The sequence below is a fragment of the Uranotaenia lowii genome, chromosome 3 (assembly GCF_029784155.1).
Source record: "Uranotaenia lowii strain MFRU-FL chromosome 3, ASM2978415v1, whole genome shotgun sequence".
Classification (NCBI taxonomy): Eukaryota; Metazoa; Arthropoda; class Insecta; order Diptera; family Culicidae; genus Uranotaenia; species Uranotaenia lowii.
The window spans coordinates 155,151,057-155,163,780 of NC_073693.1; the positions used below are offsets into that span (position 1 = coordinate 155,151,057).

The 12,724-nt window shown below is 33.5% G+C and overlaps 1 protein-coding gene across 11 annotated transcripts in view; it reads right to left on the reverse strand.

The window, feature by feature from the left end:
- The window catches only part of LOC129755262 (CUGBP Elav-like family member 4), a 568,631-nt gene that overhangs the window by 461,348 nt on the left and 94,559 nt on the right, over nucleotides 1-12,724 (reverse strand). For all 11 annotated transcript variants that reach the window (XM_055751654.1, XM_055751665.1, XM_055751659.1 and 8 more), the window contains exon 3: nucleotides 2,070-2,118. In XM_055751654.1, coding sequence (XP_055607629.1) covers nucleotides 2,070-2,118 — 49 coding nt within the window. The remainder of the gene's footprint in view (nucleotides 1-2,069; nucleotides 2,119-12,724) is intronic.

Here is a 12,724-nt window from a genome sequence, read left to right on the forward strand (position 1 = left end):
CTATGATGAAAATAAAAAATCGCAAAATAAATTTTGCATTGTCGATGAATTTATTTATTTAAATAACCTTAGGAAAAATAAAATTCATGAAATTATTGAAAGTTCTTGGAAGCAAAACCTGCCATCTTTTAACGCATTTCAATGGATTCTGATTTTATTTATTTTGTAGCATACACACATTTTTAAAGTTCTAAATTGATTTAATTTTGAACCTTACACCTTAAAACCTTAGGGATAACAAGTTGATACACTTAAGATATTTTTCTGATAGTACGTTTTAAAATTGACAAATATTTACTTAAATGTTATGACGATTTATGTAAGTTTAAGATATCAAGCTGAAAACCAAAATAATAGAAAAAACCTTCAAACTTTGGATTTTTGACTTCAATACTTTGTAAAATCATAATTTTCATAAGGCAAATCTTTTGATTATTTCTTTCCTTTCACAAAATAAACTGCATACTTTTTTTTTGTAAATTGAGAAAAAATAATGAATAAGCTGTTCATGCAAAGAAAATATTTTTCGTTTCCGTGAAATAATTATTTTATTTCCCAGTTTTGATATTGCTTTGTCTTAATGCCGAAAAATATCAAAAAGTGTTCTAGAATGAGAGTTTTAAATCTGATTACATACAAATAATTTATTTTTAATTTTCTTTAGAGGCACAATGGAATTTTTCTTTGTTTTCCTTCAGGTTTAAAATATTTCAATAAAGAAATTAGAAAAATATCTAATTACAGATTATCCATTCATTATCAAAACTGAAATAGTGCTGTTTTTTTTTTTAAATAATAGACTGATTAAGAATTTTTATATGAACCAATTTATGTGCTCTGGATTTTAATTTGAAACTCCATATTTTTTTTAACTCGACGTATTTTTTATCTTCAACTGATTTCTGATTTTGAATTTTTTTTGTTGATTTGGAATGAAAATAGAATAAAAAACATAAATTTGTAATCTAAAAAATTCTTTCACATCTTAATTGTGATTCTGCTTTCAGTTTCTGAGTTTTGTCTAAGAATATTGATACTATTTTATGATTTTATTTCAAATTTTTAAACTTTATCGGAGCTTATTTTTGATTCGTTTTTTTAATTTTTAGAGCAATTTTCTTATACAAATTCCGAATTTTTAAATGCTGAAGCCACTTTCTTTATAGTATTTTAGGTCAACACAATAATTTGAAATTTGATTTCTGAAATTAGTTCAAAAATATATTTATAATTATTTATTTTAATGTCAGTTTTGACTTTGACTTTTTCTACTGATCGGCAGTTTTATTTGGTATATCTAATTTTTACATTGAGATTCTTTTTATGTTGACTTCTTATAATTTTGCTTGTCATGGTTATTTCAAAATGAAATTAGTTTTTTGAGCATATTTCGGAAAACATTGTTAAGCTGACATACACTTTGTTTTTGAAACAAATAAATAAAAAAAACAAATTGAACAATTTGTTAAATATCGCTAATAAAAAAGGGGAAATTTTTTGGGGCCCCCGAAGGCTTAATCTGGCCCTGCTTCCCAATTTGAAGAAATGTTTAATTGTGGTTCTGGATGAGATCATGATCAGTCTCTAGGCAGAATTTATTAACTAGAGGATATAGTTGAGAACATCTTGAGTTGGTCCAAATTAATTAATAATAATAATCTGTTTGAATTTTTCCTAGGCAAAATTTAACTTAATCAGACTTCGATCTTTCGTTCTTTAATTTGCAGCTAAAAAAAATCAACTTTAATCCGTTACTAGCGGTAATCTACTGGTATAAAATGACATCGCCCAAAACTGTCGTATTTACGAAAAAAGCTAAAACTTTATCAATGAATTTCTCACCGGTAAGCGTTTAAACCACTGGCTGCCACACGGCTTCCATAAAGCAGCGGAAATAAAATTCGATTAAATCTTACGAGCTTAAATGCCACCCGGAAGAGCGAGAAAAAAACAAAGCCCAAACACCCGGAAATCGTTCGCTGAGTGGGCGATGAAACCAAACCAAAAACAAACAAAAAATCGCGAGTATCCAATAAATAATGGGGTACCAGAAACAGTTGAAAACTTACCACCGCGATTTTCGCTATCCGCTGGCTTAACTGGAATAGCACGGTTCATCTGAAATGGGAAAGAAACGGAACAGAGAAAAAAGAACATAACTTTAGTTGTATTAAAAACCACAAAACGCAGCTCCGCACCCCTATTGAGGGGGATTGGGAAATGTAAATGGGCCATTCTAGTGTTGTGGAAGTGGAGTGGTGCGGTTAATAGCTGACGATATTATCGTGTGTTGGGAAAACAATAAAATTGTGAAAGCATAATTTTTCACCCACATCCCGTTTAAAGCTCTCGCCCTTTTCGTAGGGAGAACTGACTTCCGCTCGAGTAAGGGGGGATGATTGCTTCGATTGCCACTCGGTAGTTGGGAATGGAATCGTTTTTACTCCGGGTAGCAGCCCCAGAATGCGAATAAAGAAGGTTTTAATGTTTTCTGGAGTCTTTTTAATTTATTTTCAATTCCATCCTGGCTTTTACAACAATATTGGTACCTACCCGTTTCCCAGAGCGACTTTGTGCTGAAATTAAATTCGCGTCTGTGTCGGTTTTATACTTTGCTGGTGCTGTGGGTTAAAATATGAGAACAGTCGGCGCTCAAGTTGCGGTCCTGGCAGAGCAGCCAGCCAGGATGAATCCTTACAAAGCACGAAATGATTGAATCCTTGGCTGAAAGTTCGGTTGAAAATATGGCAAAAGATGGGAAGATGGGCGCCTCTTCTAATCTCACCCGGTGGAATGCGAAAGTAATTTCCATTTTAATCCAGCGAACGAGCGCTTCTTTGTGTCATTTGCCGAACCACAACAATGTGTTACTGCTCTTCGAGAAGGCTGAAATTAAGTTAACATCTTCCAATGATTTGGAAATACGTTTGGGATGTGAAAATTGATGACAAAAATTTATCTAAATTGTAATTTTGAATGAAGCTTTAAGCACAAAAAAAAACAATTTCTTCGTTTCAATTTCCGTAACGAAATTTTAAAAAATAATTTCAAGTTTTTCAAACTTTATGAAACTGATCACACTCCAAAGTAAACAGCCTTCTGAAAAACACTTAAACCAGAGGCAATATATCGCGCGGTAACGGCTTAAGATAAATTTTAATACTTGTTTTCCCATATCGAGAGAGAGCGATGTCGAATGAAGGTGGTTCTGTTACCACCCCGGAAAACACGGCAGACGGTTTTAGCTCTTAATTTCCCCCCGACCGCGGTACCACTTTCAGAAAGAAATTCGCCCAGAAGTAGGCTTCACGATATGATAAGGCATCAACCCTGCCGCCATTCAGGTTTTCCCGACTAATATCTCACACGACTAATGACACAACCCTGCCGGAATGGGTGAAAAATCTTTTTGGTGAAACAGCCGAGGGAAAATGGTTTTATTTGTTCTGCATCGTTTCCCGGTCGCATCTCAACCGTGGTTGGAAGGCAGTAAAACATTCGAAATGAGAATGAGAACGAATTGCTTTTTCGGTTGAGCAAAACAGAACAACGTCGTCGATTACTCAAATAAGAGGTAATGTCTGAGGTTTGGTGAGGCGAAGGCAGCGGGGAAGAAAATATGAGAACCTTGATCGAGTAATAGAGTGAAAGGCTGATGCGTGTTTTTGGTAGGTTTTCCCGTTTACAGGCTGGAGGATTCAGGGATTAAGTCATAAAAGAGAGGCCCGTTATCTTATCGCGATTTTCCTAATGCTCGTAAAGGTTTGTAGTAAATGTGGCCAAGCCGTAGTAAATTTTGTCATTTATTACTAGCGTTTATGTCGTTCAGCAAACTGTTGCGGTTTGAGAACATCATTTCTGTCGTAATTCGAGCTATCCATATGTAAAAATCAATATAACACTGATGAACGTCCACATATCACTCCAAAACTAAATGTTGAATTCGGCTTCAAGAAACTCTTTAAGGGAAAGTTTAATGGAAAAAATGTATAGGATCTTACCGAGAATGAAATTAGAAACTTACATTTTGGTTTCCAAAAACTTAAAAACAACTGTTAGACTACGCCTGTTGTAAGGCAAGGAAATTGAACTGAGTTGCGTAGAAAAACTCCTAAAGTTAGGTTAGAATTTTAACAATAAATTATCAATTGAGAAAATTATTTGAAAAACCTCGAAATAAAAAGTTTAAAATAAAATTGAAAATGTTATCAAGAATTAAAAGTAAATAATAAGATAAATTTACAAAAAAAAAAAACATTTGTGATGATACTGGAAAAGCTAAAATTGATACAATTTTTTGTGACATAGCCGAAGGAACAGGGAAGGGGGTTAAGCGTCTGAAAATTCCGAGTTTTACGCCAAATATTAAATTTTAATTGATTGATCAAATTTTGATGAACAACTAAAATAAGTCATCAAACAATCTCGATTCAGAACTTAAACCAAAACTTCGATATCTCATCCCTGAGGTTTGAAAAAAAAAACATTATTACTTGTTGATAATAATTCAGTCCCGAATATTGAATTCCGAAAGTTAGACTCCAAAAAGTCTGACAAAAAGTTTCAAATAGTTAGACAAAGCTTGCCAGATTGCATAAATCAGAGCCTATATTTTCACTTTACTCATCATATTAAACAACAATTTAAATTGGAAATTTAAATTAGTTTGAACAAATTTTGTCTAAATAAAAAAAGAGCAGCTTTTCGGAAGTCTTAAATGTGATTCTTAATCGCCTGATTTGTTTCAATAAAAAAAAATATTTTATGTTAGTTTTATTTCTTGATTTTAATAGAATAATCCCAAAATTTGCCTGAATTGGAACCAGATTCTGGAGAAAGTTTGAAACAATATGCCTGGTTTAACAAAAAATGTTCCAGATTTTCCCGGCCCGGATACTTGTGAAAAAATGTCTAAGAAGTACCCAGTTGATTGTTCTTGATTTTCAGTTTCGGTCATGATTGGGATGGAATCCTTATAAAGAAAATATTTAAAATTTAAATCATTTTAAATCAGTTTTAAAATAAACTTTGATTGTTTAGTTTAAATTGGACTGCTTTGCCAAAAATTAAACACATTAAAATCAACCAGTTGCATCTTCAAATAAATATTTTGTTAAACATTTAACATTACTTATAATGCAAATTCTTCAAAAAAAGGTCCATAAGAAAAATTTAATTTTATTTCAGTTTGCAAGAGAAGGAAATTATCTTAATTTGAACCGTAGATCTTGTTTATTACTCTTATTTCTTAATACTTTATGCATTTCTACCAATGCTTAATATGATTTTGCTTGTGGTGGAAAAATATGCCTGCTTATTAAAGTCAATATAATTTTTAATCAAATGAAGCAATGTTATTTTTGCCATATTTGTCATTTTTTGTAATTTTTGTAATTTTTGTTATTTTTGCAATTTTTGTAATTTTTGTAATTTTTGTAATTTTTGTAATTTTTGTAATTTTTGTAATTTTTGTAATTTTTGTAATTTTTGTAATTTTTGTAATTTTTGTAATTTTTGTAATTTTTGTAATTTTTGTAATTTTTGTAATTTTTGTAATTTTTGTAATTTTTGTAATTTTTGTAATTTTTGTAATTTTTGTAATTTTTGTAATTTTTGTAATTTTTGTAATTTTTGTAATTTTTGTAATTTTTGTAATTTTTGTAATTTTTGTAATTTTTGTAATTTTTGTAATTTTTGTAATTTTTGTAATTTTTGTAATTTTTGTAATTTTGTTAATTTTTGTAATTTTTGTAATTTTTGTCATTTTTGTCATTTTTGTAATTTTTGCAATTTTTTTAAATTTTGCAATTTTTGTAATTTTGGTAATTTTGGTTATTTTTGTAATTTTTGTAATTTTTGTAAATTTTGTAATTTTTGTAATTTTTGTAATTTTTGTAATTTTTGTAATTTTTGTAATTTTTGTAATTTTTGTAATTTTTGTAATTTTTGTAATTTTTGTAATTTTTGTAATTTTTGTAATTTTTGTAATTTTTGTAATTTTTGTAATTTTTGTAATTTTTGTAATTTTTGTAATTTTAGTAATTTTTGTAATTTTTGTAATTTTTGTAATTTTTGTAATTTATGTAATTTTTGTAATTTTTGTAATTTTTGTAATTTTTGTAATTTTTGTAATTTTTGTAATTTTTGTAATTTTTGTAATTTTTGTAATTTTTGTAATCTTTGTAATTTTTGTAATTTTTGTAATTTTTGTAATTTTTGTAATTTTTGTAATTTTTGTGATTTTTGTAATTTTTGTTTGTTTTGTAATATTTGTTATTTTTGTAATTTTTGTAATTTTTGTAATTTTTGTAATATTTGTAATTTTTGTAATTTTTGTTATTTTTGTATTTTTTGTAATTTTTGTAATTTTTGTAATTTTTGTAATTTTTGTAATTTTTGTAATTTTTGTAATTTTTGTAATTTTTGTAATTTTTGTAATTTTTGTAATTTTTGTAATTTTTGTAATTTTTGTAATTTTTGTAATTTTTGTAATTTTTGTAATTTTTGTAATTTTTGTAATTTTTGTAATTTTTGTAATTTTTGTAATTTTTGTAATTTTTGTAATTTTTGTAATTTTTGTAATTTTTGTAATTTTTGTAATTTTTGTAATTTTTGTAATTTTTGTAATTTTTGTAATTTTTGTAATTTTTGTAATTTTTGTAATTTTTGTAATTTTTGTAATTTTTGTTATTTTTGTTATTTTGTAATTTTTGTAGTTTTTGAAATTTTTGTAATTTTTGTAATTTTAGTAATTTTTGTAATTTTTGTAATTTTTGTAATTTTTGTAATTTTTGTAATTTTTGTAATTTTTGTAATTTTTGTAATTTTTGTAATTTTTGTAATTTTTGTAATTTTTGTAATTTTTGTAATTTTTGTAATTTTTGTAATTTTTGTAATTTTTGTAATTTTTGTAATTTTTGTAATTTTTGTAATTTTTGTAATTTTTGTAATTTTTGTAATTTTTGTAATTTTTGTAATTTTTGTAATTTTTGTAATTTTTGTAATTTTTGTAATTTTTGTAATTTTTGTAATTTTTGTTATTTTTGTAATTTTTGTAATTTTTGTAATTTTTGTAATTTTTGTTATTTTTGTAATTTTTGTAATTTTTGTAATTTTTGTAATTTTTGTAATTTTTGTAATTTTTGTAATTTTTGTAATTTTTGTAATTTTTTTTAATTTTTGTAGTTTTTGTAATTTTTGTAATTTTTGTAATTTTTATAATTTTGGTAATTATTGTAATTTTTGTAATTTTTGTTTTTTTTTAAATTTTTGTATTTTTTGTAATTTTTGTAATTTTTTTAATTTTTGTAATTTTTGTAATTTTTGTAATTTTTGTAATTTTTGTAATTTTTGTAATTTTTGTAACTTTTGTAACTTTTGTAATTTTTGTAATTTTTGTAATTTTTGTAATTTTTGTAATTTTTGTTATTTTTGTAATTTTTTAATTTTTGTAATTTTTGTAATTTTTGTAATTTTTGTAATTTTTGTAATTTTTGTAATTTTTGTAATTTTTGTAATTTTTGTAATTTTTGTAATTTTTGTAATTTTTGTGATTTTTGTAATTTTTGTAATTTTTGTAATTTTTGTAATTTTTGTAATTTTTGTAATTTTTGTAATTTTTGTAATTTTTGTAATTTTAGTAATTTTAGTAATTTTTGTAATTTTTGTAATTTTTGTAACTTTTGTAATTTTTGTAATTCTTGTATTTTTTGTCATTTTTGTTATTTTTGTCATTTTTGTCGTTTTCATCATATTTGTCATTTTTGTCATTTGTGTCATTTGTGTCATTTTTTTAAATGATTAGTTTTTTTTGTTTCGATTATAGCAGTTTAAACATCTTTGTGTAATTAGCAACTTTTATCAAAGATTCATTTGGCGGACATTTTGGAAGAATGAGAGTTCATCGTTTCATCATTTTAACAGAAATTTAGAAAAAACAACGCGATAAAGACTTCAAATTTCAGATTTGATGTTTAATTATATGCTGGATTTGTGTGATTTCAGGAGCACATTTATTTTGAAAACCAATTCTTTTTTTAAATTTGATGACAAATTTTCGTTTTTTAATTCAAGAATTAAAATCAAAAGATTTTAAAGAGGCTTAAGTATAACTTTAAAGGCTAAACTATTCAAAAATGCTTCGTTTGTTTAAAAATCGATGAACGGAGTAATCCGCTTTTCATATTTCTAAATTTTCTAATAAATCAATTTTGATAGATATCTTTAAATGAAGTATAATCGAATGATAACTAATGGATATATCTTTCAATGCCCAGAACGACTTTTGAAAAATCGAATCATCCGATTTTTCGTCCCGAGAACTTCTGATTTAATAACTGTCAGTATCAATTTTGTCGATATCCTGCAACCGCCCTAGATTCGAACTGCCTGAATACTCGAATAGCTTGGATTTACATTTTTTTTTATCACCACGTGGAATGGCGCGGCACTGAAATATAATAAAATCAATCACCATTAACACCTTCTTTGCTTGCAAAGGCAAACCTCTAAATTGGATATTTCGTATGCCCGTTTTTTTTTCTCTCTATTACTTGGTCTATACCTATGTCGGTGGAATCACTCATCTGTTTTTTTTTGCCGGAGCTACGATCAATGTTTGTTACGCCATGTATCACATTTCCGAAACGTCGTAATCCACCTGTCAGCCTAATCATCAAACCTGCCCGTCAGTAGTCGTCCGAGCTTTTTTTTTCGGGGAGCGAGACGGTGCGTGAGGAATACAAAATCGATACCATTCCGGTCACTATCTCTTTATCTATGTATGGGCTTCAATGTTTTCCCAATTTTGTTTGGCACCCGCTCGAATACACATATACGCACCAATCAAGTAAACATTCCCCCTTTCCTGCCTCAATGGTCGTTTCGAAGAGTGTGTTTGGTTGCGGGATCCCACGTACGGTCTATAAATATACATTCCGGACTATCCCGAAACAACAACAACCCAGGGTCTGGTGCGGGTTTTTGATCTATTGCCTGGGCTATTGATTTATATTTTATTATACCCAGCCGCTTCCAAAATAGAGCCATTAGCCAATCTCACTAAATTACCATTACCACCCCCTTTGGTCGGCTTGGCTGGCAACCGGTTCGCGACCTTTTCTGGATAAACCTTCCGATGCGCAACAGACACAGCTGAGCTCATCTAGGTGGATATCTACTAAGTTTCCGGAAGGAACCGGGCGGAAACTAGCAGTAAGGGGGGATGAACGCTGCTGGAGATAGTACCAGGAAAAAGTTCCTCAAAGACAGAAGAGTGTCGGTATCACACAAACCTATACATGTACACGGACGGATCTGGCATGGCGCAAGAAGAAAGACATATGTTCTTCCGAAAATCGGACGGATGGCTGGCTGAATTTGTGGAACTGTCAGGTGCAGCGGCGAATGGAAAGTGGTCCCGGCAAAGGAAAATGCCTCACAATTGAACCGCACCAGCTCATACAATAGGGCCCAATTTCCTCCCTGCTCGGTGCAGTTCCCAGTCCAATGGGCTTATCAGGTCCAAACACTTTGTTATAATCTGAAACATAATATAAATGGTAACTAATTACGTTAATGGATGTGTGTTTGTGAGTGCAGCCGCTGCCCGAAAACCGCACTGGGAATGGGGGGATGAATGGACTAGGTACTGGCTTTCTTTGGAGGTTCCGCTGCGCCTACTACTTTGAAATGTTTGAACGCGGGGGGTGAAGCCTTTGGGGGGAGTGTTACTGGAAAACCACATTCATTCAATGGCTCCGGGAAAGTGTCGGTCGACCCAGTAGTGTTCGCGCCAGCCAGGCCCTATTCGGCGAGGACTGACTGACCTCCAACGCGTGTAGGCAACCAGCCAGCCAGCCAGCCACTGGGCGGTGAAACGGTGATATCGCTGAACCGAAAGAGCGATCCAATCAACCATGCCTTCCAGTCAGTCAGTCAGTCAGCTAGTCAGCCTGTAGTTAGACCTTCTCTCATACTCATACTGCGTTGTCTTTGGTCGGGCTGAATTCCAGCTGGACAAACCACCAACCAACAGACATTCCCGAAACAGGTCAAGACAAAGACCGAGGAGACTACCGACAACCTTGGGCTCGCACATCCTCGATATATTATTCTGTTTGAAAATTTATTTATTGCATCACCTTACCAAGAATAGACCCGCACTTCAGTCCTTCGTTGCAGACAAAACGCTCCGCAGAGAATACCGTTCCAAACAAAAGGAAGCAGAATAGATCGATCTGGTAATTAATTAATTAGAAAGGCATTGCTTCCACTTGACATAAGCTCTCGATATCTTCGTTCATCCCGATGAGAAGGTAGTAGGAGTATGACAAAGTCGGCGAAAGTACGACAATCTCCCACATCCGATGGATCCGAGTTTCCGCTTAAGGAGAACCATCACCCATCAAGGGTTTAGGGCATTTTTGCGAAACTTTCTCTTCACTACTAAGTGGATCAAATTGAAACTGTCACTTCCCCCGGGGAGGGACACGATAAATCGAAACGGAGAAGGGACGTGAATTTTCTATTAGTCTTATTCAATGAATAAAGGGTGAAATTTTTATAAAAGGTACCGTGTTTGGAACAATTTGAAACATTATATCTTAGGGAGCTTGAAACCATGATTGGTCACAAAACAAACAATCGATGGAACTTTAATTGGTTAAAAAAAATCAAACAGTTTTAAGTAAAATCAGAAGGAGTAAGTTGTATGTTTATTGCGGAAATTTTACGAAAATAATATACCCAACATCCAAATCCAAGTAGAATATAAGTGTTAAAAAACCTGGGAAATTGCAAACTGATAGAAAGTTCGAAAAAAAAAACAACCTTTAAAAATTCGTCACTGACTTTCTGTTTGGTATTTTGAGGATCTAAAGATCCAAAATGTTGAAGGAACTCTAGAGAGTCTTCTTGAGAAACTCTAGAGAGTCCCCTCAGGAATTCTAGAGAGTCCCCTCCATAACTCTAGAGAGTCCCCTCAGGAACTCTAGAGAGCAGGAATTCTAGAGAGTGCCCTCAGGAACTTCAGAGAGTCCCTAAGGAACTCCAGAGAGTCCCCTAAGGAACTCCAGAGAGTCTCCTCAAGAGCTCTAGAGAGTCCCCTTGAGGAACTCTAGAGAGTCCCTCAGGAATTCTAGAGAGTTCCCTCAGGAACTATAGAGAGTCCCCTCAGAAACTCTAGAGAGTCCCCTCAGAAACTCTAGAGAGTCCCCTCAGGAACTCTAGAGAGTCCTCTCAGGAACTCCAGAGAGCCCCCTCAGGAACTCCAGAGAGCCCCCTCAGGAACTCCAGAGAGTCCCCTCAGGAACTCCAGAGAGTCCCCTCAGGAACTCCAGAGAGTCCCCTCAGGAACTCCAGAGAGTCCCCTAAGGAACTCCAGAGAGTCCCCTCAGGAACTCCAGAGAGTCCCCTCAGGAACTCCAGAGAGTCCCCTCAGGAACTCCAGAGAGTCCCCTCAGCAACTCCAGAGAGTCCCCTCAGGAACTCCAGAGAGTCCCCTCAGGAACTCCAGAGAGTCCCCTCAGGAACTCCAGAGAGTCCCCTCAGGAACTCCAGAGAGTCCCCTCAGGAACTCCAGAGAGTCCCCTCAGGAACTCCAGAGAGTCCCCTCAGGAACTCCAGAGAGTCCCCTCAGGAACTCCAGAGAGTCCCCTCAGGAACTCCAGAGAGAACTCCAGTGAGTCCCCTCAGGAACTCCAGTGAGTCCCCTCAGGAACTCCAGTGAGTCCCCTCAGGAACTCCAGTGAGTCCCCTCAGGAACTCCAGTGAGTCCCCTCAGGAACTCCTGTGAGTCCCCTCAGGAACTCCAGTGAGTCCCCTCAGGAACTCCAGTGAGTCCCCTCAGGAACTCCAGTGAGTCCCCTCAGGAACTCCAGTGAGTCCCCTCAGGAACTCCAGTGAGTCCCCTCAGGAACTCCAGTGAGTCCCCTCAGGAACTCCAGTGAGTCCCCTCAGGAACTCCAGTGAGTCCCCTCAGGAACTCCAGTGAGTCCCCTCAGGAACTCCAGTGAGTCCCCTCAGGAACTCCAGTGAGTCCCCTCAGGAACTCCAGTGAGTCCCCTCAGGAACTCCAGTGAGTCCCCTCAGGAACTCCAGTGAGTCCCCTCAGGAACTCCAGTGAGTCCCCTCAGGAACTCCAGTGAGTCCCCTCAGGAACTCCAGTGAGTCCCCTCAGGAACTCCAGTGAGTCCCCTCAGGAACTCCAGTGAGTCCCCTCAGGAACTCCAGTGAGTCCCCTCAGGAACTCCAGTGAGTCCCCTCAGGAACTCCAGTGAGTCCCCTCAGGAACTCCAGTGAGTCCCCTCAGGAACTCCAGAGAGTCCCCTCAGGAACTCCAGAGAGTCCCCTCAGGAACTCCAGAGAGTCCCCTCAGGAACTCCAGAGAGTCCCTTTTTATTTGGTTACACAGGTGATAAATTCGAGGAAGCTTTCGAATTCGAATTATTTCTTATTTTTCGAATAATATGTATATTAACGTTCAGCAAACACTCTGCTCTCGATTGGCTCACATTTTGGTCAACGAAAACATATTTTAGGGCAATTCCAACAAATGTCAGTAACATCTTTGCTCATAAGCTAATGCCCCCATAAAAAAATATTAAATCCTTCCAACGCTTCCATAAACTTAAGAAGTTAACTGCTCGGAAAATATTCCTCAGCAACATATAGATATGTTGCGTTGGTCCCAAATCCCGGAAACCGTACCCGGAGAAACACGTGA